General features: G+C 36.4%; 3 protein-coding genes across 3 annotated transcripts; 2 read left to right on the plus strand and 1 right to left on the minus strand.

Moving 5' to 3' along the window:
• Positions 1–3497: 3497 nt before the first annotated feature.
• On the plus strand, positions 3498–6306 carry LOC107706760 (homeobox protein vent1-like). Its single transcript, XM_016510563.1, has 3 exons — positions 3498–3909; positions 4770–5020; positions 5977–6306. Exons 1-3 carry the CDS (start codon positions 3630–3632, stop codon positions 6298–6300), a joined length of 855 nt encoding a protein of 284 aa, XP_016366049.1. The 5' UTR covers positions 3498–3629; the 3' UTR covers positions 6301–6306.
• A 2627-nt stretch (positions 6307–8933) lies between these two features.
• Positions 8934–12510, minus strand: LOC107706756 (histone H2A.Z-like). Its single transcript, XM_016510559.1, has 6 exons — positions 12436–12510; positions 10727–10882; positions 9932–10009; positions 9721–9834; positions 9447–9576; positions 8934–9306 (listed from the first exon to the last, which is right to left on the minus strand). The coding sequence occupies exons 1-6, from the start codon at positions 12508–12510 to the stop codon at positions 9245–9247; spliced, it is 615 nt and encodes a 204-aa protein (XP_016366045.1). The 3' UTR covers positions 8934–9244.
• A 599-nt stretch (positions 12511–13109) lies between these two features.
• Positions 13110–17545, plus strand: LOC107706799 (transcriptional activator protein Pur-beta). The gene has a single exon (XM_016510622.1). It carries the CDS (start codon positions 13212–13214, stop codon positions 14106–14108), a length of 897 nt encoding a protein of 298 aa, XP_016366108.1. The 5' UTR covers positions 13110–13211; the 3' UTR covers positions 14109–17545.
• The last annotated feature ends 5196 nt before the right edge of the window (positions 17546–22741 follow it).

Here is a 22741-nt window from a genome sequence, read left to right on the forward strand (position 1 = left end):
AATAAATAATAGTCACTTTTACTTTAAATAAATTTCAGTGTTTTAAAGGGATGGACTGCCAAAATCATCTGTTGCTATTATTAAATACAGACTTTTATTTGATATTTGATATTAAAGAAATGTCATTTTATTAAGAGAGGAAAAACTGCTGACATAATCTACATTGCTATCTTTTAAACAATTATAAATAATAAACAAACAAACTTATACCACTATGTGACAACCGTATCACATAGCAAACCTATGTAATACATAACTTTTAAAAAAATCTTTATTTTTAGAATGTCATGCAACTCAAACTCCAAAAATGTTTGCACAAAGAACCTTCTTACGAAGAACACGTTTTGGCTGTAAAGGGTTTTTCAGCTGCTGTGTGGTTGTTTGGAGACTAAACCATTCTTGCTGTGACATTATATGCTCTTCAGATGAGTGTTTTGGATTCTGGGTTCTTTAAAAGCACAGTTATACTGATGATTTTCTAAAAAACAAAACATCTATATGTCTGTATGCTGCTATCAGGTCAGGAACATTATTACAGAAGAGTCTCTCTCTCTCACTGTAATCTGTGCTTTAATGATAGTGTTAGTGAGATGAGAAGTGGACCTGCCGTCTCCAACCCCTCCCGTCTGTCATCCATAAAAACAGACTCCTGTCTGTACTGCAGCCTGATCCCTCTCCGCTGACACGCACATCAAAGTCAGACCCCGGTTTATCACATATCAGGGCCCGGGGACAGCGGAAATGAGACGGGGACGGTCCTAACACTGAGCCTTACTGGACTATAGAAACCTACAATGCAATTACAGACAGATCAGTGACAGATAAGAGAGGAATGAGATCGGCCTGTTTGTTTGGCCTCTCGCTGAAAGAGAGAGACGGATAGAAATGAAGATATGATGAGAGAGTGTAAACAAATTATCTGCTCTTTGAACCTTTAAATGTGCTGAAGAGGGAAGAATATATACAGATTCGGCTGTCTGAAGGATTTTACTCTCGTTATTCGATCGTTTGAGAAGATGAATTAACAAATTATATAATTTTTCTTTTTTTCCCCCATGATTAATGCTTTGAAAGTTATTGAAAATGAGCTACTTCCATTCAATTTGTGTAATAAAATACATAAATAATAATAAAATAAATAAATTTTACAGTATAAAATACTAAAAATGGCTGTTTTTGAGAACATCCAAAACACACACACATATATATATATATATAAAATTTTAGAAAAAAATATTTTCTTATAATTACACTACAATGCATAATATTGACTTTTTTGATGATATTCTTCATATATGGTTGTGTGCTCACGTTTAAAAGACATTATTGGTTTTTAATAATCTATGAAGAAAAACAAACAAACAAAAAACACTTTATTTTGTCATAAAAAAATGAGTGCATGAAAAAAAAAAGAAATAAGCAAACAAGCAAACAACCCAAGAACTAAACAAATAAAAAAGTAATAAAAAAACTATCCAACAAAGCAAACATGTAAATAAATGATAGATAGATAGATAGATAGAATTAATAAATGAATGAATAAGATGACTTTAACACATTTGCGAGGATCTAGTTTACAGGTGATAAATCTAGTGAACCTCTGTATGTGTAAATCTCCTCCCTTGGCGCCGTCTTTCTGTTGTTGTTTTTCTTCAATGCACCCAAAAGAGATCAAACCCTTCAGATCCTTTAGAAATAATAATGGGACAATCTGAGGCTGTTTTATTTGCTCGTGTGATAATCAAAAGTGTCTGGCAGGCTTTGAAATCATGTATTCTTCCATAGTGGGACTGATCAAGTTAATCTCAGATCAGCTATGCGTAATGATGCCGTTTGGGGGGTGGGGGGGGCAGATCCAAGGGCCAGCAGTTATCTCTGTCAGTAGTTGGATCTCTGCAGACTACTGTCTCCATACTTGTGTAGTGTTTCTAAAACAGCCCATTAACCTCTACCTGCCACTTTAAAAGAGCCGCCTGCTTTGATACCAATACCGGCTGAAAGGGGCATAAACAAGAGCTGAATTAGCCACGTTTGCAGCCACTCACAAGAACATTAAGTGTCTATGAGAGAGACATTTTCACAAAAGGACAGAACTGCAGTTTTGTTCTATTGGAATCAGAGAAACTGACAAGGTTTTTCATAAAAAAGTAGTTTAACAGTATTTTTTATTCTAAAGACACTATGAAAAAAAGACCATGAAACATTTATGTTTTTTTTTCTGTATTGTGATCAGTAAAAATAACTCGGCATGAATGAATGAATAAATAAATAATTAAACAAAAAAAAAAAGGAAATAATTTTCTAATTTCTCACTATGAAATGTTTGAGCTTCATTTTGTTGTGCTCTTTTTAAAGAAATAAAAATAAAAAGATTTGAAAAATATTTAGATGTCCTTTTTTAAATTGTTGACATTTCTGTTCTAAAGAGATTATAATAAAGGACTATAAAAATTTTGAAAACTTTATTTTATTGTGCTGAAATGAATGAATGAATCATTTTCTTTACACTATGAAATATTTGAGCTTCATTCTGTAGTGCTGGAACTGTAAATAAATGAATGAACGAACAAAACAAACAAACAAACAAATACTTTTTCCAAGTTGTTGTTTTGCATTCTATTCTTCTGACTGAGAACTTTAAAATTTGGTTTATTTTATTGTGATCAGATTATAATAATGGACTATAAAAAATGAATAAATAAATAATTAAACAAAAAAAAAAAGGAAATAATTTTCTAATTTCTCACTATGAAATATTTGAGCTTCATTCTGTAGTGCTGGAACTGTAAATAAATGAATGAACGAACAAAACAAACAAACAAACAAATACTTTTTCCAAGTTGTTGTTTTGCATTCTATTCTTCTGATAAGGAACTTTAAAATTTGGTTTATTTTATTGTGCATAAATGAATGAATGAGTTATTGATATAATTTTTCAAGTTGTAGTTTTACATTAACATTTCTGTTCTAAAGAAATTTTATGATAAAAGGACTATACAAAAATATTTTTTTATTTTGCAAAAAGAAAGAAAGAATGTTTTAAAGTGGATTTAGTTCTGTGGACTTTATGCGGTAACATTTTAGTCAAATAACTAAAACTATGTACCTTTTGGGATTACCAGATATTGCTGTTGATTATGAATTCCAAGCCACTGTGTTTAACCTTGAACTTCCTCCATCACACTGTTCTAATGTGGACATATGAAATCACACACACATGCACACCTCAGAGAGGAGACAGGATCCGAGATGGTTTTAGGGAGGGGATTACATCTCCAGACTTACTGGTGCCAGGAGTTAATGGGTTCACTCAAGGCCGATTGAGACGTCTTCATTACCACACTTGTGAAAACTGAAGGGGTGGAGATCAGGACGCTTCCTTTGATCCGGGGCGAAGTGAATTGTAAATGAGCTGGGATTAGCCCTATAAATACGTGAGCCCCATGCTGGAGGTGTTGACCAGTGAACCCAAAGCCACGCTTATCAGAACACAAACACACATCTGACTCACTCAGTCACAGGACTTCTGCTGGAAACTCACCCTTAAGAAGAAGAACTGCACAACTGCCTTGTCTTATACCGGATATCTGCCTTTCTTTGCTGGATTTGGACACAGTTGGTTCTCTGAGATGAAGGGGCATTTTTCCATCGAGTGGCTTTCTCAAAGCAGCCAGGCTTCGGTATCAACACTTCCCTCAAGCTCTTGGGTCTCTCCCGGCCAGGACGTCCTGAGCACCTCTGGCACTGCATCTGAGAGCCTTCCTGGCTTCTACAGCAGATGGAGACCAGAAAACATGGAGAATCGGGAGAAACGTATGGAGCCAGCACAGCCGGGAAACAGTTTGTTGTGTACATCTACGCAAGAGACCGAGTCCAGTGACAACAATATCGTCCAGCAACACACTCACGGTAAAAAACTGTTCTCATAATCCATGTTAATATTGTTGAGTAATCTTTATGCATTTTTTAATGGTTTAATGTAAAATACTTGTCTATTTTATTTTGTTTTGAATTTAATTACCAGGAAAATAGTATAAATAGTTATTTAACATAGTAACAATAAAGATAAAGTACTATATAAAGTAATAAAAAAAATTATAAAAAAAGTATTAAAAACAGAAAACAGTTATAAAAGATTTTAAATAATGATTTCATGTAAAATACAGATATAAAAATCCTACTGTTATTTTTTTGTTTGTTTATTTAACAGTAAAGTATATAGTATCAATGACTTTAACAGTTAAAAGTAAAACTATAAACCGCCAACACAGGGGAAAAAATACATTTTAAAATATATTCAAATAGATAGGTTATTATTTTACATTTTAAATCATTTAATGTAAAATATGCACCTAAAATACTGTTGTTACTTTTATTGGATTAGTAGTAAAAATAGTCTAAATAATAAAAAATAAATATGTTTTAACATAACTATAGTTAAAAGTACTATTACAATACTGTTAAAATAATAAATAATACTAAAATACTTATATTAAAACAACAAACTAATTATTTTAAGTATAAATCCATTTCATTTAATTTGTATTAGGATCCCATTTTAAAATGTAATGCTAGCAAATGTACAGTTTGCATGGGATCTGCTTTAATTTACTTTTGTCCACATTTATTTATTTTCAATTGAACATTTTCCATTTAAATGCAAATTTACAAAATGTTTATTTTCTCTTGCTCCCTTGTGTTTATGTATGTATTTATTTTTGTTTACTGACTTCATATTTGAATATCTATTTGTTTCCTGATCGCCTCAGAGCCAGGTTTCAGCAGCAGCGCGGAGGAGGACGAGACATCAGGGTACGAGAGCGAGGGCGGCCGCTCTCTCTCACCTGGGGCCCCTAAAGAACCGGCGCCATCAGTATCTCCCTCTACCGGCCGCAGACCCCGAACGGCCTTCACCGCCGAACAAATCAACAGTCTAGAGAGAGCCTTCAAGAGAAACACTTATCTGGGAGCCCAGGACAAAGCTGAGCTCTGCAAAAGACTAAATCTGTTTGATAAACAGGTACAAGGTCGATTCATTGTTATTATTATTACTATGATTTTAATAATGTGATTTAAAGCGACTGTGTGCTAGTTTTTTTTTTTCTTTACCTTGAAATGACTTGAGTGCTTTCAAAGCACAGCTTCGTGAAGCTTCGAAACCTTTACGAATCATTTGATTCGAACCAGTGATTCGGAGCGCGCATCAACTGCCAAAGTCTCGTGATTTCAGTGAACGGAGCTTCGTTACGGCATAACGGTTTCTAAAAAATAACATTTTTGTATAATAAAAATGAAGAGCAGTAGTTAAAAGTCTCGTATTGACCTGTTTAGCCGTGCCCTCCATAAAACCAACAAAACAATTATTAAAAGAACACATGTTACACTGACACTATTTATATTAAATGATATTTGATGATTTGTTAATACCATTTCTTATATTATACTTTGAAAAAAACACTTGGTAGAAGGTGTTTGGCCTGAGTTTTTGTTGCATTTACACAGTTTTGACCAGCAGGCGTCACTAACGTGTTGCGTTTCGAGAGATTCGAAACTGAACCTTTTTGCGAAGCAATTCAGTTGACTCAAAGATTCAAATGGGTTAGATTCTCCCATCGCTACCATTAAATATCAGCTTCATTCTGATGGTACACTGACTTAATATAACGTCTGTACTGGGGGAGTATGTAAGTTTGGTAAGCGGGTACGAAATTTCGCGAAAAGGGCGGATTGCTTTACGGCAGAAACAAATGCGCTCCTACAGCTATCTGCTGTAATTACACTCACTTAACTGTAGGGGGCTCCAAAGTCGCAAAAATAGTGATTTGACTTTTATGTATTAAAGGCAGAGTAAGCGATTTCTGGTAGCCAATGTTGATATTTGAAATCACCAAAACAAACACGCCCCTACCCCAAAAGGGTCTTGCCCCTATTTTGATAGCTCCGCCCCAGAACTTATCTTATGTTTCTCTCCATCAGATCAGAAACTGGTTCCAGAACCGACGCATGAAGCTGAAACGGACCGTTCAGGACAGTCTGGCTCACGCCTGTCAGGCCAAGGTAGCCTCGCATATGATGCATTACTCCGATCTGCACAGTTTCCGTGCCGCTCCGTATCCCAGCTACTACCAAGAGAGCCCGGCACCTTACGGCCCGGGATTCCACTACAGCCCTGCTACAGCCGGAGGCCTGCCGACCCTGCCTGTGGAGGCCCTGTATCAGTGCAGCACCCTACAGAGCATCAACCCTTCCATGATGAGTCCATACCAGCCCTATCACTCGCAGTACTACAGCACACAGTGAGACGAGAGACCGACAGCAAAACATTCATTTCTACCTGTTAGTCAAGGCGTTCGGCTTGGTTTACATCGTTGCATTTGTGAATACAGGGTGAAGTGCAATAACAAATGTGATCTTTTTTTATCGTTTTGATGAATTATTATTTAAATATGATTGTAAAGTTCTATTTCGTTCATGTCTATGTGTACAAGAGGAGTGTATAAATAAATCATTTTCTATTTGACTACACCGAAGTGTGAAGAGCTTGTTCAAGTTTATTTTTATGAAAGAAATTCATATTTTAATTAATCAAAGATGGATTAAATGGACCAAAAGTGACAGAAAAAACTATAATGCTATACAAGATTTCTATTGCAAATAAATGCTTTTCATTTGAACTTTCTGTTTATCAAACTGATAATAATAATGAAATGTTTCTTGAGCAGCAAATCAGCATATTAGAATGATTTCTGAAGGATCATGTGACACTGAAGACTGGAGTAATGATGCTGAAAATTCAGCACATTATTACTATTTTAATCAAATAGATGTAGCCTTGGATTTTTCAAAAACATTAAAACGTTTTACAGACCCCAAACATTTAAAAACACTACAGCAGTGCACTTCAGTATCATTTTGGGGATTTTTTTTTCTCCAACAAATATACTGAACTGAAACTAAACACCTTTAATCTTATATTTTCAGCATGCTATTATTTATTGCTTACAATTTTAATTTAGCCTGTCAAAATACAAAGAATAAAACATATATGGCCACATTTACTTGAACATTGAGTTACATGTAGTTTAGTACAGAAACATTTAGTTACAGTTTTTCTGCAGGTTTTATGAAGGTAAATTTAAGACTTTGTTTGAAAACACAACTTAAAACAGAACTCCAATTCTTCATTCATTTTACAAAATCAAATAGCATATAACTTGAATACCTCAGCTCCCAACCACTAGAATATAGAAATAACTTTTACTGTAACTTCTGATCACATTGCAAAAAAAAAATGCTGTTCTTTATAAGTACTTTTTTGTTTTCCAGTGCAAATGTCTAAAGATTCTTAAATCCAGATGCATTTAATTGAGATGCAAAATCATATAAGATGCCTGATAAATTGATAACTGATACATTTCTGATAAATTGTGATCTCATTAAAAAAAAGTGAGTTTATGATTTAAACAAGAACAAATATTCTGCTAATAGGTTCAGAAAAATTAATTGAATTAAAAGGAAAAACAAGTTTTCATACTCAGTTGGCAGATACTTGTTCTTGTTTTAAGCGTCAATTATCACCAGTAAAATATGGAGTGCCACAAGGATCTGTCCTAGGTCCTCTGCTATTTTCGATATACATGTTGCCCCTTGGTAATATTATTAGAAAATACGGGATTAGTTTCCACTGTTATGCTGATGATATTCAACTATATATCTCAACAAGACCAGATGAAACTTCTAAATTATCTAAGCTAACAGAATGTGTTAAAAATGTAAAAGATTGGATGACCAATAATTTTATTTTATTAAATTCGGATAAGACAGATATATTACTTTGTTTCACCGCCGGAGCAGATGTAGACAAGAATGACTCCTAAGCGTTTGAGGTGTTCTGTTGTTGGATGTAATAATGAACACAGCAGTCGTCATTTACTCCCGATATCTGAGCCGCTGAACTCGCAGTGGATTACATTTGTTTCTGAAGGAAATGCTCCCCCGATCTACCTAAATGCGTCTATGTTCACCAGAATCATTCGTGATCCAGCCTCATCTACAGAAGAAGTGAGTATAATGTTTTGTAATGAATCTTTGCAAATCGCCTTTCCTAATAATGTGCTAATTAGCAAGTTTCACGATGAATGCGGCTAAAGTAAACAGTCTCTCTTGAGAGCAGCTCGGAAGAGAGGGGCGGGGTCAGCAGAGCTCATTAACATTTAAAGGAAAATGCTACAAAAACGACTTGATCTGAAAAGAGCTGTTTTTGACATGGTAAAAACGGTGTTTTTTACACTACCATTGAGAAATTTTAACCAAACTATGTTACTTTTCATTAAGACCCTAAAGAATCATATCAACTTGTGGAAAATGGGCATCCTATGACCCCTTTAAGTAAATGTAATGTGATCTATGGATGTTTAGATATTAGTACTGGAAAACAAGACAAAAATACTGAGGAAGATATTCAGTTTTTTTGCAGTGTATGCAATATTTAACGCCAGGACTATGAATTCTTTGAATACTTTCTGCTCTGATTTAAGATCTTTTAATGCCTTAATTTGTAGAAGGGAAAATTAAGACTTTTTAAGATCCACAGAAACCTATTTGTTAAATAAATGTTCAGTTATCAACTATAATCAAACACAAAACCATCATAAAATCATCTGCTTAAATGAACATTGAAAATTTTCCTTAAATACTTTTACCCAAGCATTTAAATCTATACATTTCTGTACTTTTTTAGTTACTCTTGTTTATTTCAAAAGATATATACAATGGAAATGTAGCTAGGAAAATGTTTTCTATACATTTTATTCACAATCTCTTATGTCAGATCCAAGAACGACTATCAGGATTCATTTTAATAGATCTCCTGCAGCAATTAGCTAATATGAGGAGTTTCTAAGGAATAATGAAAATCACAAAAAGGCAAAACATTTAGGAAAAAAAACATCTTTTAATGTATAAAACAGATTTTAAAAAGCCAATAATGAAACCCAAACCTCACAAAACCCATTCCTTAACCCAACTAAACAAAAACCATGATTACATTTCCTTACCCCACAACATGTAACACCCCCTCCCCGTTAATTATCATGAATATAGTACGTCAAACTCTAACCATTGTTATGTTAAACTACGCTTACCAAACATAACCAAACAAATGGGGAAACGTAACAAAAGCAACTGCTCTCTCAATGCTGATTGCCGTTTTCTAGACAAAGATAGAATCGAACATCAATGCATTTTATACGGTTTTCTGCTGGCCCTTCTTTCCAATCAGTGACTTGTGGATGTGTGGAATCACACCTGTAGGGAAAGACACAAAGACATGCCATTAAAATAATATCAGCCCTAAAAATATCATTTTACAGAATCAAAGCTACGTTTTCTTTTTAACACCCTGCACTCAAAAAAAATTTAAAAATCCGGAGTTGAAAGAAACTCACCTCCGCCAGCAATAGTGGCTTTGATAAGCGAGTCCAACTCCTCATCACCACGGATAGCCAGCTGTAAATGCCTTGGAGTGATACGCTTCACCTTCAGATCCTTGGAGGCATTACCAGCCAACTCCAAAACCTGCGAATATGGGTTTGAACAAGGTTGCATTTGGAAGCATTAGAGACTATTCACACAGTAAGAGAAATCACAGCCAGCCAACAATCTGCCACTATGACATCCAGCAGGCTTGTTTAACAAACCGTGCCAAAATAAAATCATTACCTCAGCAGTCAGGTACTCCAAGATAGCGGCGCTGTACACCGCTGCTGTAGCTCCAACACGACCATGGCTGGTAGTTCGGGTCTTCAGGTGCCTGTGGATACGACCTACAGGGAACTGAAACATAAAAACCCAATCAAATGCTCAATATCACCCAGTTAAATTCAACAGCAGTTCATTTTTTCGTATCTGGCAGAGGAATATGTAACGTTACCTGCAGACCAGCTCTTTGTGATCTGGAGACTGATTTTGTCTTGGCTTTTCCACTGTCCTTTCCAGCTTTTCCTCCTGCCTGCAGAAGCACAATAAAAATGACTTATTATTTAAAAGCCTTATCGAAGTTGTGGCCAATGTAATTAATACATCTTTTTTTTCTTCTTCAAATCAAAATCAAATCAATTTTTACTCTGAAATTCCTAGTACATTTCACAAATTAATAAATAAATAAATTAAAACGTACTCCAGTAACGTTCATTTAACTTCGATTTTTTTTTTTTTTGTAGATCATTTTGAAAAATGGAGTGAAATTAAAGAAACGCCCCAAAATGACTGATGTTCAGATTCCTTTATATTCTTAGTATTTAAACAGAAGTACAAACAAACTAAAGTAAATTCAGGCTTGAGCTTATTTTTGGATTTTTTAGTGTGTACAAACAACATAAGCAAAATGCTTCGATGAGAGTTTGGCTCTTACTTATAAACATTACGTTAACTCTACTCTTATTAATTTTAAATATTGCCATATTCCACCAACCCTGCATCCCAATTATTAAATGCACGCATGCATTTTCTGGCTCTTTGATGCGTTTTGCAAAATAATGCACCAAATTCACTTTAATCCATGGTCGGCACTCTTTTACCAAAACACTGCAAACCCACAAACACCACGAGCTTATTAAAAGCCATCACGTGTACAAAATTAAAACACGGCACCATTACAATTTACACAAGACACAACCGTCCGAGCTAGGCTATATTTTAGAAATTAGACAATAAAAACTTGCTTTACCATATCGCCAGATGAGCTTCTTCTCTTTTCGCATGAAACGGAGGGAAAACACAATGATGCCCACTTCGGCGTTAGCGCGGTCCGTTCAGCGTAATAACCAATCAGCGAGCTACGTCTTGGTTTGAAACGTAGGTTCTGTCCAATCACAGAGCTTTTCTATACGGAGTTTTTTTTTCTTGGACCGCCAGCGCGCACTAGTCTTGTACGCATGCGTGCCGGCGTCATCATCATTTATTACATTAAAACCGATTAGAAAAACATACGTATTTTTTATACTGTGATTGGCAATGTTTCGATCACAATAGAAATCTATAGAATAATAACTGGCATGTTATAGTGCATCGTATTCTGTTGTAAAAGCTACAATGCATAACATATAAATTGTGTCATTGAGCACGTTTTGTCTGTTCAGCTTCCTCTTTTCAACACTAAAATTGTAAACGTGCCCTTGTGAGTCCCTTTTATTGTGCAAGATTATCTCTGTTTTATGACTGACGACCAGTGTAATGTTTGACTAATGGAGAACAAAAGATGACCTTAAATAAAACAAACAGGATTTTGAACACTGGAAAACTGAGCAAACACAGTTTTAATCTATTTCCTTATTTCTACATTTAATGTGCATATCAATGGCTCTTCTTCTTCCTATTTCTTTTTTTAGTTCCTTTCAGGTTTATGTGTTTTATGTTGTGGGGAATGGTCTTAACAGCAGTTAAATGCTCATAAAGCGCGTTTCTTTTACCTGGCCGCATTCAAAATTAATTAATTAATTAGCCTCCTGGGGAGTGTTCCAGAAAGCAGGTTATGTGACATACCCAGGTATGTTTAAGGGTAAGTAAGCGGATAAACTCAGCTTTCCGTTCCAAAAACGGAGCAGGTTCTGTTTCAGGGTGTTACTTCGGAGCTATCAGCGCATGCGTGACCTATTGACGAGACTCCAGTGGGCGTGGCAGATTGCGCACAATATTATGATTACAATATAGTTATCAAATACTATATATATATATATATATATATATATATATATAATTGCATATGTTAATTATAAAGCACAATTATAAGTAAATTAATAAGATAATATTATATTATTCTAATATGTTTTCATATTTATTTTATTGTCATATATAATAGTTATCTATATATATTAATTATAAAACACTATTATAACAAGGTAATGTTTAGTGTGAACACTTGCAGTGCGCAGTGAATATGGCATGAGTTTTGATGTAATTGTGAAGCTTGAGGTAGAAAATACTTGTGTTGAAATTTCTCATCGGTGATTCAAGACTCTGAATATGCATGGCTGAGCAATCGTAATAGGTGAATAATTATAGCGAATTATTTTTTAAACTTAGAAGTAGGCTACCTTTTGAGATATCAATGAAATATGATTTCTAGTGTTCATTGGAAATTGTATATTACTATAATTATGCTACGTTATTATAATTAATTCTCAGTTTCACAGTTTTTTATTGGAATGACAATATTACGAACGGTGTTGGACAGAGTAATAATTAAAAACAATTTGCAATCATTTGTACACAAAAAAAAAAAGAAAGAAAAAAACGTCTTATACAAACAATTACATGCTGGTTACTTGTGTATCGCCTTCTACAATTAAAAGCGATTCAAGAGTGATAATTATTCATGTGCGCGCTTATCACAATCACTGTCACGCGACACACTGACCTCGGGAATTAAAGACCGACGTCACGTGTGACGTCATCCCTCACATAAAGGCGAAGTTCAGCTGATCTACAGTCAGCGTTTACGTCATAGCTCATAATTCAAGAGAGGGCAACCGGCTGATCCTGGGTCAGATTTTAAAATAACATACGCAGAAATACGTAGCACTTTATAAAACTGTTATGCAAATTGTTGTTGATAACAACGTCGGCCTATGCATTTTATAGGAGATATAATTTCATTACATTTAAAGTATTCGTTTTTAAATATTAATATAGCCTAAAAATACTTATATAAATAGTGTTAATAAAGATGAATGCATCTGTAAAATTCACATTTATTTCTGACATTCACTAGTTTTCTGTACAATAGTCCAATACTGTCTTATTCATTTTATTTTATTTTAAAATTGTTATGATAGTAACATGAAATGCACGTCATATTTGTATCTATTTTCTTTTCTGTCACTTTTATTGCATTGTTGCGCTGGCAGTACAAAGCAGCCAAGTACTTTTATGATTTAAAAAAAAAAAAAGATAATGTTTGTTAGTTCTCCTTCAAAGCTTTAGCTGAGCTCCAGAAGGACAGGAAATGCATGCACAGGAGGAGGAAATGACTTTGACCAATGGAGCCCGAGCGCACCTCCCTCACGCCCCGAATGACAAGCGCGCAGACCTATTAGTGACCCCGCGAGCGCACGCCGCGTGTTATTGGCAGATGTGAGGCCAATGCTGTGGTGCCGAGAGCCGTGCGTACCGAAGCAGAGCAGAGAGGAGCGTTTCTCTGAGGGTGAAGTTGGATGGAGGTGCTGAAGATGGCGGATGGAGACAGCGGGAGCGAGCGCGGGGGCCTCCAGCACGCCCAGCGGGAGCAGGAGACCCAGGAGCTGGCGTCCAAGCGCCTGGACATCCAGAACAAGCGCTTCTACTTGGACGTCAAGCAAAACGCGAAGGGCCGCTTCATTAAGATAGCAGAGGTGGGCGCCGGGGGCTCTAAGAGCCGCCTGACTCTTTCCATGTCCGTGGCGGCCGAGTTCCGCGACTACCTCGGGGATTTCATCGAGCACTACGCCCAGCTGGGGCCGAGCAGCCCGGAGCAGATCGCGCAGTCGTCCGGCGGCGATGACGGCGGCCCGCGGAGGGCGCTGAAGAGCGAGTTCTTGGTGCGTGAGAACCGCAAATACTACCTCGACTTGAAGGAGAACCAGCGCGGGAGGTTCCTGCGCATCCGTCAGACCGTCAACCGAGGTCCCGGCTTCGGCGTCGGCGGAGGGGGCGGTCCCGGAGGCAGCGTGCAGGCCGGCCAGACCATCGCGCTCCCGGCTCAGGGCTTGATCGAGTTCCGAGACGCTCTGGCCAAGCTCATCGACGACTATGGCGGGGAGGACGAGGAGCTTAGCGGGGGGCCCGGGGCCGCGGGGGCCTACGGCGAGCTCCCAGAGGGCACCTCCATCATGGTGGACTCCAAGAGGTTCTTTTTCGACGTCGGCTCCAACAAGTACGGCGTGTTCCTGAGGGTCAGCGAGGTCAAGCCCAGTTACAGGAACTCCATCACCATCCCCTTCAAGGCCTGGGGGAAGTTCGGAGGAGCCTTCTCCCGCTACGCCGAGGAGATGAAGGAGATCCAGGAGAAACACCGGGATAAGATGTACGAGAGGAGAGAGGAGTCCGAGGGCGAGGAAGTGGACGAGGACTGACCCCAGGAGATGTGTGAAACAATAAGTGCATGAACTGAAGTCAAATAGCCTACTAAAATATTCATCGGACAGAAAAATAGATCTGTGAAGTTTCTATGTGGTGAGGTTTTGGGGAGGGGGGTCGTCTATATTGAAGCCATGGGGCGAAGGATGTCTCGTGGGTTTTGATTTATTTCTGATGCTGCCCTGTCCTGTGAAACCAGCAAGTTTAATTGTCTTCGTTAACAATGAAACCTTTGTTACATCAGCGCCAAGGCTGCTGAATTATGATAAAACCAGGCTATAAGGGTGCATACTGTCCAACATATTTTTAGGTGAGATAAATGTATATATACAGTATACATATATAGCGTCACTGGCCATGGTGTGTTTCCTACCAACGCAGCATGAGTCTTTCTAAATGTACATCAGAAGTTGTGTTCTCAGATGATTATTTTCCTTTTATAGACAGATGTTCCCTAAGTTATTATTTTAAGGTTTTTGTTCTCCCGTCAACATGACTTTTATGATTTGGCCAATTTGATTGAGCATCGAAATGTTTTAAATTAAGATTTGGAGCATTTTGACCCCTGATTTTGTGTTTGTGTGTCTCGGTTGTTCACGGCGAGACTTTTTAAAGTCATAATCTGACTTCATTACAGGCATTATCGATGAAAATGGTTGCTTTATGCACATCATTCCACCGGTGTTATAAATTGACACTATGGACCGGTGGGATATTTTGGTTTCGGGGTCAGCATACAGAAAGCTTGTTTTTTCAGACTTGGGTCCAAGTGCCCTCTGAATATTTAAGGATAGATTGCTTAAGCCAACAGACATGTGATATTAGTTAATATAAAGGACAGAGCTACAAGGGCGAGTGTATATTCACCCCGTCCCCCTTTGCGTTGTCTTTTTTTTTTATGTGAGATTGTTCTTTATCAGAGAATACGTAAACAAACCAGCATATTTTTGAATACGCAAAGTAAAAAATTATATATAAACTAAAGAATTATTAAAGCTCAAGAAGCTAATTTTGTAAAAAAGATAAATAAGCTGGGATTGGAAGACTGTCCAGTGTATTTTTTTTTGTCGAAGACTATAACATATATGAGATTAGTCTTGCGAAACGTCACCCTCCCTAGCTCCTCCCACAACCTTTTTGAGTTTACAGCATGCACTTCATTACGTTTTCTTTCTACACGATTAATATCAAACGTCTTTTCGGTGGTCTCCATTTCTGTGCATGCCCGTCCCTCATTTGCCTTTTTATTTAAATTATTGCTTTCTCTTGCATAGTATCTGCAGCTATATTAATGCAATATTTTTGTTTAGCTTTTCACCAAAAATATTACTAAAATAACCAAGTAGACCAGTAGGTTATGATGGAGAAAGATTGTTAACTTTAAACACATTTCATCCATGCACTTTAGTAGAAACACAAAATTCGATATGCTTGCATCCACGGCGAAGAATTGAAGAAATTTTTTTTTTTAAATTTTTTGGGAGCAACAGTGTTTTGTGCTGATTTGTAAAGCCTCCTTTGACCTGTTTTGTGTTAAATGGCAGCTGTTGAAGTCATGTGTACTGCTGTGATCTTTCCTAAAATGCAAGACAGACGAATTGCATCCTATGTTATGAAATATTTTCACACACTCTTATCTGCTGGCTGCAGAATTGTTAATGGATGCCAATCTCTGCACTCGTTTTCTGTACTTCCACGATTGCAGCAGCTGTTTCTCCTCAACAGCGTGCTGACTTAGCAGGCCGGTTATTTTAATGCTAGAAGCATAAAGAGGGTGAACATTCCTGCCCTGGTGGCCGTGGATTCAGCTGTGCCGTTTGCTCTGTAGTGTGGCGAGGCACAAGGACCCGATTGTTGAGCCGATTGCATGCTACTGCAAATGTTATTACATCAGCAGACTGCATTCACTACACGTGATAGTGTGCCGCTGAAGCCGTATAGTAGAGAAAAACCTGTCGTTTGGCATTGTAACGTGCAGCATAGAGCGTTTTCTGCGTAACCTTAAAAAAAAAACAGGCCCTGATTTGGCAGCCGAGCCTGAACGGCAATAGAAAGCGTGACACAGCAGCTGTTGGCAGGACATTCTTGCGTTTCCCCCCCGCCTGCCCCCCTCCTCAGCTGCTGTTCGGGTCGCTCCGCTAAACTGGGCATTTGTAGACGGGAGGCACCATTCGGGACTCAAGGGGGGGTGCTGAGTTGGCTTTACAACACGACTCGCTGTTCAAACTCGCTTTAGGAAGGAGATTTGCCATGTTTTTAGCACTTTGTGGTTACGCTGGCGTGTCTAAATCAGCAGCATTTGTAGATCAAGTTCACAAGATTCATTTTGATTGTTTGACCCATCAGTACTATTAGTGACGTGAATGTGTCATGTTGAAGAACTCCGATCATTGACTAATTGTTTCAAAAATGCAAATGACAACAAAGCCATTTTTCTTCACTTTGAGGGGTATAGATGCATTAAAACCTTCTAGGCTGCTAAATTTCAAAGTGGAGTTGAATATCGCAGCACTTTTTTTTTTTTTTTCGTTTAACCTGTCCATTTAAAATATGAAATTGGGCACAAATCTCTTGCAGAACACCAGAAATGGACTTTCTTTCGACTGAACTTGGCTGTGTTTATTTCAGATGTATTATATATAAATATATATGTGAGAATATGTGCTGTAAAAGTTTGTGTTTTGTTTTTCCGCCTTATTGTCACTAAAAAACACACACACACACACACACATCAGGGACAGGAAGCAATACTCATCCAGAGGGATGGGATTATAAATTAATTTCCTGTCAGGCTCTTCGCCGACTCTCACAATTGGCCGATTTGTCTTCCTGTTTCCTGAGGTTGGGATTTGTGCAAAGTTCTGTAGGGGGTCCGCATACTTTTCGAATGAACAATACCTCTGTACCACTGTACAAAAGATTCTGATTGAATGTTCTGTTATTCCAGGTGACTCACCCGAGCTCTTAACAGCATCCATGTGTCAACCACGTTTTACCTGATCATACGCACAAGAGCAGCAATTCATAGAACAATCTTTATCGAAAGGTAGCTATTTTTCCAATATCTTACGTGTTCAGCAGAGATTTTAACATCGGAATGCCCTCGTCTGGTTTAAACTCAGGTTCTTGGCATTCTCAGTATATACATTTGCTCGATTCATTTTCTATCTGTTACTTGATACTGAAGTTACGGAGCGAGTTCATGGCTACTGCAGGACACTGTCAAGAGCTCAGGTCTCAGATACTCAAAGTATCTCCACCCATCCCATCATGTCCCACCCCCATACTAGACTGCCTCTATCAGAACGGGCAGCCTTTCTATTTTTCCCATGGCTAAACTTTTTTTTTTCTGGAGATTTACAAGTCTATATTTAGAAAAATGCTTTGTTTGTTTGTAACAGAATAAAGGAAATTATAAATAATGGAAAGCAAACTACTGGCCTGGCGTTGATTTGTTTATGTACATAAAACTGTTCACCAGTTTAAGTGTTATTTTTTGTAGTATTTATTTAGTATTTATAGTTTTTATTCATATTTTGAATTAGCTTTAGTTTTTATATTTTTAGTTTTAATTTAATATTTTAGTAATTTTGTTATGTGCCTTTGTTATTTTTAAAATTATTATTATTTTTAAATATTACTATATAGGTTTAATTTATTTTTATTTTAGTTTGTATTTATTTCCAGTTACTAATTTTAGTGTTGCACAGGCACTATTTGTAGTTTTGTTTTCATTTCGTTTTTTTTTTAGATCTAATATTTATACTTTATTTTATTTCAGCTTTATTTAAGTCAAAAATATTTTTTAATGATTTAGTTAACAACAACAACCCTATAGTAAACATAATATAAAAATCAAACCTATTTATTTTCTTAAAGTAAATGAAAAAAAAAAAAAACATTTGTCTTCTAATAATAAACTTGAATCAAGATGTAATGACTTTTGTTTCAGGGTCCCGCCTCTGAAATGACTGTCCTTTTTGGATGACGTCATGAATCCCTATTATTTTTCAGCTGTTCCGCTCTAACCACCTTCATTCTGGTATGCAAGGCCCGCTTTTCATGATACAGTCATTTGCTGATGGTTAAAATCTTGTTCAACTCTGAAATGGATTTACATTTAAGGGACTAAAATAGGTTGCAAACACTATTTAAATTCTAAAATCAAGCCGTGTAAGTTAGTGCTTATTTTATGCAATTCATATGAAGAGTTCATTTGCAAAAACCGATAAACGCCACTTTCCAAAAAAATGAGCTGATTGCCGTGCATTATTCTCCACATACAGCGCGATCTGAACCCTAAACACGTTTTGTCAAAAAAGCCGGTTTTGTCCGCTTTCAAGGCATCGCGAGTTCACGTTTTACTGCAGAAGCCGACAAGCGCCCTTGTTGTTTTTGAACAGAAGCCGATAAGTCCATTTTAGCGAATCTTTTGTAAATTACCTGTATTTGTTTGTTATTATTACTTAATCAAAACAACCTAACTGCAGTTTGATTGATATTACTTGGAATGCGCAATAAAAAAATAAAAATGGAGTTATCGGTTTTTGCAAATGAACTCTTCATATATTTTTTAAAGGAAAAAAAGGCTTTACTTGTGAAATAACTTTCCTTAATTAATGGCCGCACAGACTTTGGGTTAATATTAACACATTAGTATTAACTGTAGCTATCTGTATAATCTTGCCAATAGTTAATGCAGTAATTAATTGCAATGTAATGGTCAGTTAATGATGTAATAATAAAAGATACTGCAAAAAAGCAAATAACTGTAGATTTTGGGTTACATTCTTGCTTTTGAAAGTGAAATTGACCTTCAGTCACTAAAACCATTGTTTTTTTAAAGTAAAATATATGTTTTTATTTATTTATTTGTTAATATGTCACACAATATATACAACTGTTTGAACTTTTGGTGTCGTAACTCAAAAATACAGTAAAAACAGTAATAATGTTAAATAATATTACCATTTAAAAATAACTGTTTTCTACTTGAATATATTTTCAAATGTAATTTATTCCTGTGATGAAAGCGGAATTTTCAGCATCATTACTCCAGTCTTCAGTGTCACATGATCCTTCAGAAATCATTCTAATATGCTGATTTGCTGCTCAAGAAACATTTCTGATTATTATCAATGTTGAAAACAGATGTGCTGCATATTATGTAGAAACCGTGATCCATTTTTGCTCCAGATTCTTCAAAAGAATAGCATCCAAATGAAACAGACAGATGTCCTTTCTGAATAAAAGTATTAAAACTGACCCCAAACTTTTGAACACTAAGTAAAAGTAAAACTTTACTGCCTGACTTACATAACCTAAAAAGTGACTCAGTGCATGGTAAGACATGTTGTAATGGTGACGTAAAAATTGCAGTGTGACAATATGTAATTTACCTACATTGCAGCATCTCCGGCCACACAGATGCCTGCGGCCAAAACGTCATTGGCATGACAGTCATTCGCACAGGAGCCCACGGGAATGTAAGTCACCCTGTTTAAAGACTGGAGGGGATGCCAGGTAGGAATACGCTCTGTGTCCTGGCTGACCCTTAGACAGTGACCCCGCCGCACCCATGTTATTAGACAGGGTGGCACTGCAGACCAGGACGCAATGCCACGCTGAGGTCTCTTCCAGATCAGGCCTGGATTATTTGAAATGCACTGAGCTCCTGCTGTGATCACAAGAGCATTCATTGGTTAAGAAGAGTCGGTGCTGTCTCTAAGCATTAAATGTGGACCAAATTTAGACACGAAACTGGACGGTCCGTCATTATTCTGATTTAGGTCATGGTGGGTGGGGTCATATGATGTCATAAGAGCAAAAAGCCATAATATTCAAATGTTCGGGCTTAGGTTTTTCTCTGAATTAATGAAATGCAAATATGTCTTGTTGGTCAGACTTTATGGTGGTGCATAATTTTAAAAGTTAAAATACTATGTCTTGTTCAAGATTAATAATGGTTTTGACTTATGATTAAGTTTATGATTCAAATGTAATTTTTCATTTAGCAGACACTTGTCTGAGCAAATTTAATGGTACAGTTCACAGGACAAACAGCAAGAAATGTCATTTTTATTTGTTTTTTTGGATGTCTGTATTATTTTTTTTATTGGGTTCTAATTTTTAGTTGATTTAGTTTTACTTTAGAAATGTAAGAAATGTTGCTGAATTTGTTTTAGTATATTTGTTTCAGTTAATGTTTATTTTATTTCAAGAAACCAGTTTAAATCTAGTTATTTTTGAATATATTTTTATTTTGTTTCAGCTAATGTTTATTTCAAGTAATACATTTATTTTATTTTTTTTTAGTTTTAGTTAATGATGGCAACTAGCTAAAATAAATTATTTTTTTATATATTTAATTGTATTAAATTTTTCAAGTTGTGACTTTTTTTTTTACATTAGTAGCTGAATATATATATATATATATATATTTTTTTTTTTCAGTTAATGTTTACTTTATTTCAAGTAATATTTTTTATGGTTTTGGTTATGGTACTTGATGGCAACCAGCTGAAATGAAAATGGTTCATTTTATGTACACACACACACACACACACATATACATGCATATATATATATATTCATATTTATTTTATAGCAAGTAATAAAATGTGCTTTTAAATTATTTTAGATTTAGTTAATAGTGGCAACTAGCTAAAATAATTTTTTGCTTATATTTTATTTCAGTTTTTCAATTTCAAGTAATGATTTTTTTAAATTATTTATTTTTAGTTAATGACAATAAACCTGCTACACACAATGCTTTTGACATCGCTTTGAGGTAAAGTCCTTGGAGAGCAGCACACACCGTTTGACTCTGTAAATGAACTGCTGCCTTTGGCAACCAGCTTGAGTTCCCCGGTGAGAAGTGAACGCACGAGCAGATGAGAGGACAGTGTAAAGAGGATGAGGGAGGGGGCGTTACGTGATGGGGATTCTGCGTTCGCAGGAAGAAATCCTGAGGCTGGCAGGCTATATTTAGCTGGTGTTGCCATGTGCCCAGAATGTGAGACATACATTCTGCAGCATGCGCATGTGAGTGTGCAAAGGGACGGGGGGAGGAGTAGGGTGCGTGCAAAAATATTACACACTTCTCACATAATTTTAAATAAACGTCTCTCACATGGAAGGAGCCATATTATGTATGTCAATCCTTTGAAATTTCTAATACAAAAAAAATTGCACATATGCCCTCTTGTTTTGTGCTCAGAGAGCACAGAATGACCTGAAACATCTTTTATGACACTCTGTTTTTTGTATGCATGGGTTCGGCTTGTGCAATTCAGTGCAGCCACTGTGTGAAAAGGGAATCGGGTTGCTGCAGTGGGACCTGCAATAGAACAATTCAGTATTTCTCCAGGCACTTACAATGGAGGGCGGTTTGTGGGAGGAATCCTTTTACATTTAGGATAAACACCCCGTTTGGCATGTGATTTAAATCTTTGCTCATGAAACCACAGAACCTTTTGATGCAATCACCTGAGCCAAATAGCAGTTGACTAGTTGACATTTGTAATATGTAATTCGATTGTCTTTAAAGGAATAGTTCACCCCAAAATGAAAATTAACTGAACATTTATTCACCCTCAGCTTATCCAAGATGTAGATGAGTTTGTTTCTTTATCAGAATTGATTTGGAGAAATGTAACATTACATCACTTGCTCACTAATGGATCCTCTGCAGTGAATGGGTGCCGTCAGAATGAGAGTCCAAACAGCTGATAAAAACATCACAATAATCCACAAGTAATCCACACCACTCCAGTCCATCAATTAATGTCTGTAGCAGTGGTTTGAAGTTAAAACGCCTTGATGGATTTGTTTCTTACAAACACGCAGCATTTCGCTTCACAAGACATTAATTGATGGACTGGAGTGGTGTGGATTACTTGTGGATTATTGTGATGTTTTTATCAGCTGTTTGGACTCTCATTCTGACGGCACCCATTCACTGCAGAGGATCCATTGGTGATCAAGTGATGTGATGTTACATTTCTCCAAATCTGTTCTGGTAAAGAAACAAACTCATCTACATCTTGGATAGCCTTAGGGTGAATAAATGTTCAGTTAATTTTCATTTTGGGGTGAACTATTCCTTTAATCAAACGTACCATCAAATGTAATGAATCTCACATGTCAAGCAGTCCATATGAAAAATCTGTAGCACTGGTATCTATCATTCATGGCTTTGATTTTAAATCAAACAATCATGTATCTGTTCAGGGACATGTGCAACCAACTGGGAAAAACCTTTGCTACTAAGAACCCAGCAAATGCCATCTGGTGGCTCCCCTTGCAAAGAGCTGCTATAGTACAGCGATTGTATCAGAAGGCAATACACTCTTAAATATTCATGTAACATCGTGCTCCATATTTATATTCATTTAGATGGTACTCCAAGGTTCTTTAAAGATGGTATATCATAGTACATGTCTAAAATCACCACCAACAACATGGTAATATAGCATAGTACTTTTAGTTAGTATCTTACATGTTGGATATCTTCATTGTGTGAATTAAAAACTGTAAATAATGATATAATCAGTAAGTCATGGCAACTCATTAAAATGATTTAACCAATTTCAAATAAATTTTTTTAACTCAGTCTACCGACAATGTC

This window comes from Sinocyclocheilus rhinocerous, unplaced genomic scaffold (genome assembly GCF_001515625.1).
Source record: "Sinocyclocheilus rhinocerous isolate Xijiao unplaced genomic scaffold, SAMN03320098_v1.1 scaffold864, whole genome shotgun sequence".
NCBI classification, from domain to species: domain Eukaryota; kingdom Metazoa; phylum Chordata; class Actinopteri; order Cypriniformes; family Cyprinidae; genus Sinocyclocheilus; species Sinocyclocheilus rhinocerous.

Bases quoted from the DNA above. Each gene is read 5' to 3' on its own strand.
- LOC107706760 (XM_016510563.1), top strand. From the start codon at position 3,630: ATGAAGGGGCATTTTTCCATCGAGTGGCTTTCTCAAAGCAGCCAGGCT. The intron at 3,910-4,769 runs GTAAAAAACTGT...TGATCGCCTCAG, and splicing joins CGTCCAGCAACACACTCACG to AGCCAGGTTTCAGCAGCAGC. The intron at 5,021-5,976 runs GTACAAGGTCGA...TCTCTCCATCAG, and splicing joins TAAATCTGTTTGATAAACAG to ATCAGAAACTGGTTCCAGAA.
- LOC107706799 (XM_016510622.1), top strand. From the start codon at position 13,212: ATGGAGGTGCTGAAGATGGCGGATGGAGACAGCGGGAGCGAGCGCGGG.
- LOC107706756 (XM_016510559.1), bottom strand. From the start codon at position 12,510: ATGAGCTATGACGTAAACGCTGACTGTAGATCAGCTGAACTTCGCCTT. The intron at 10,010-10,726 runs GTAAAGCAAGTT...GTGCTTCTGCAG, and splicing joins GAAGCTCATCTGGCGATATG to GCAGGAGGAAAAGCTGGAAA. The intron at 9,577-9,720 runs GTAATGATTTTA...CCATATTCGCAG, and splicing joins TGGAGTACCTGACTGCTGAG to GTTTTGGAGTTGGCTGGTAA.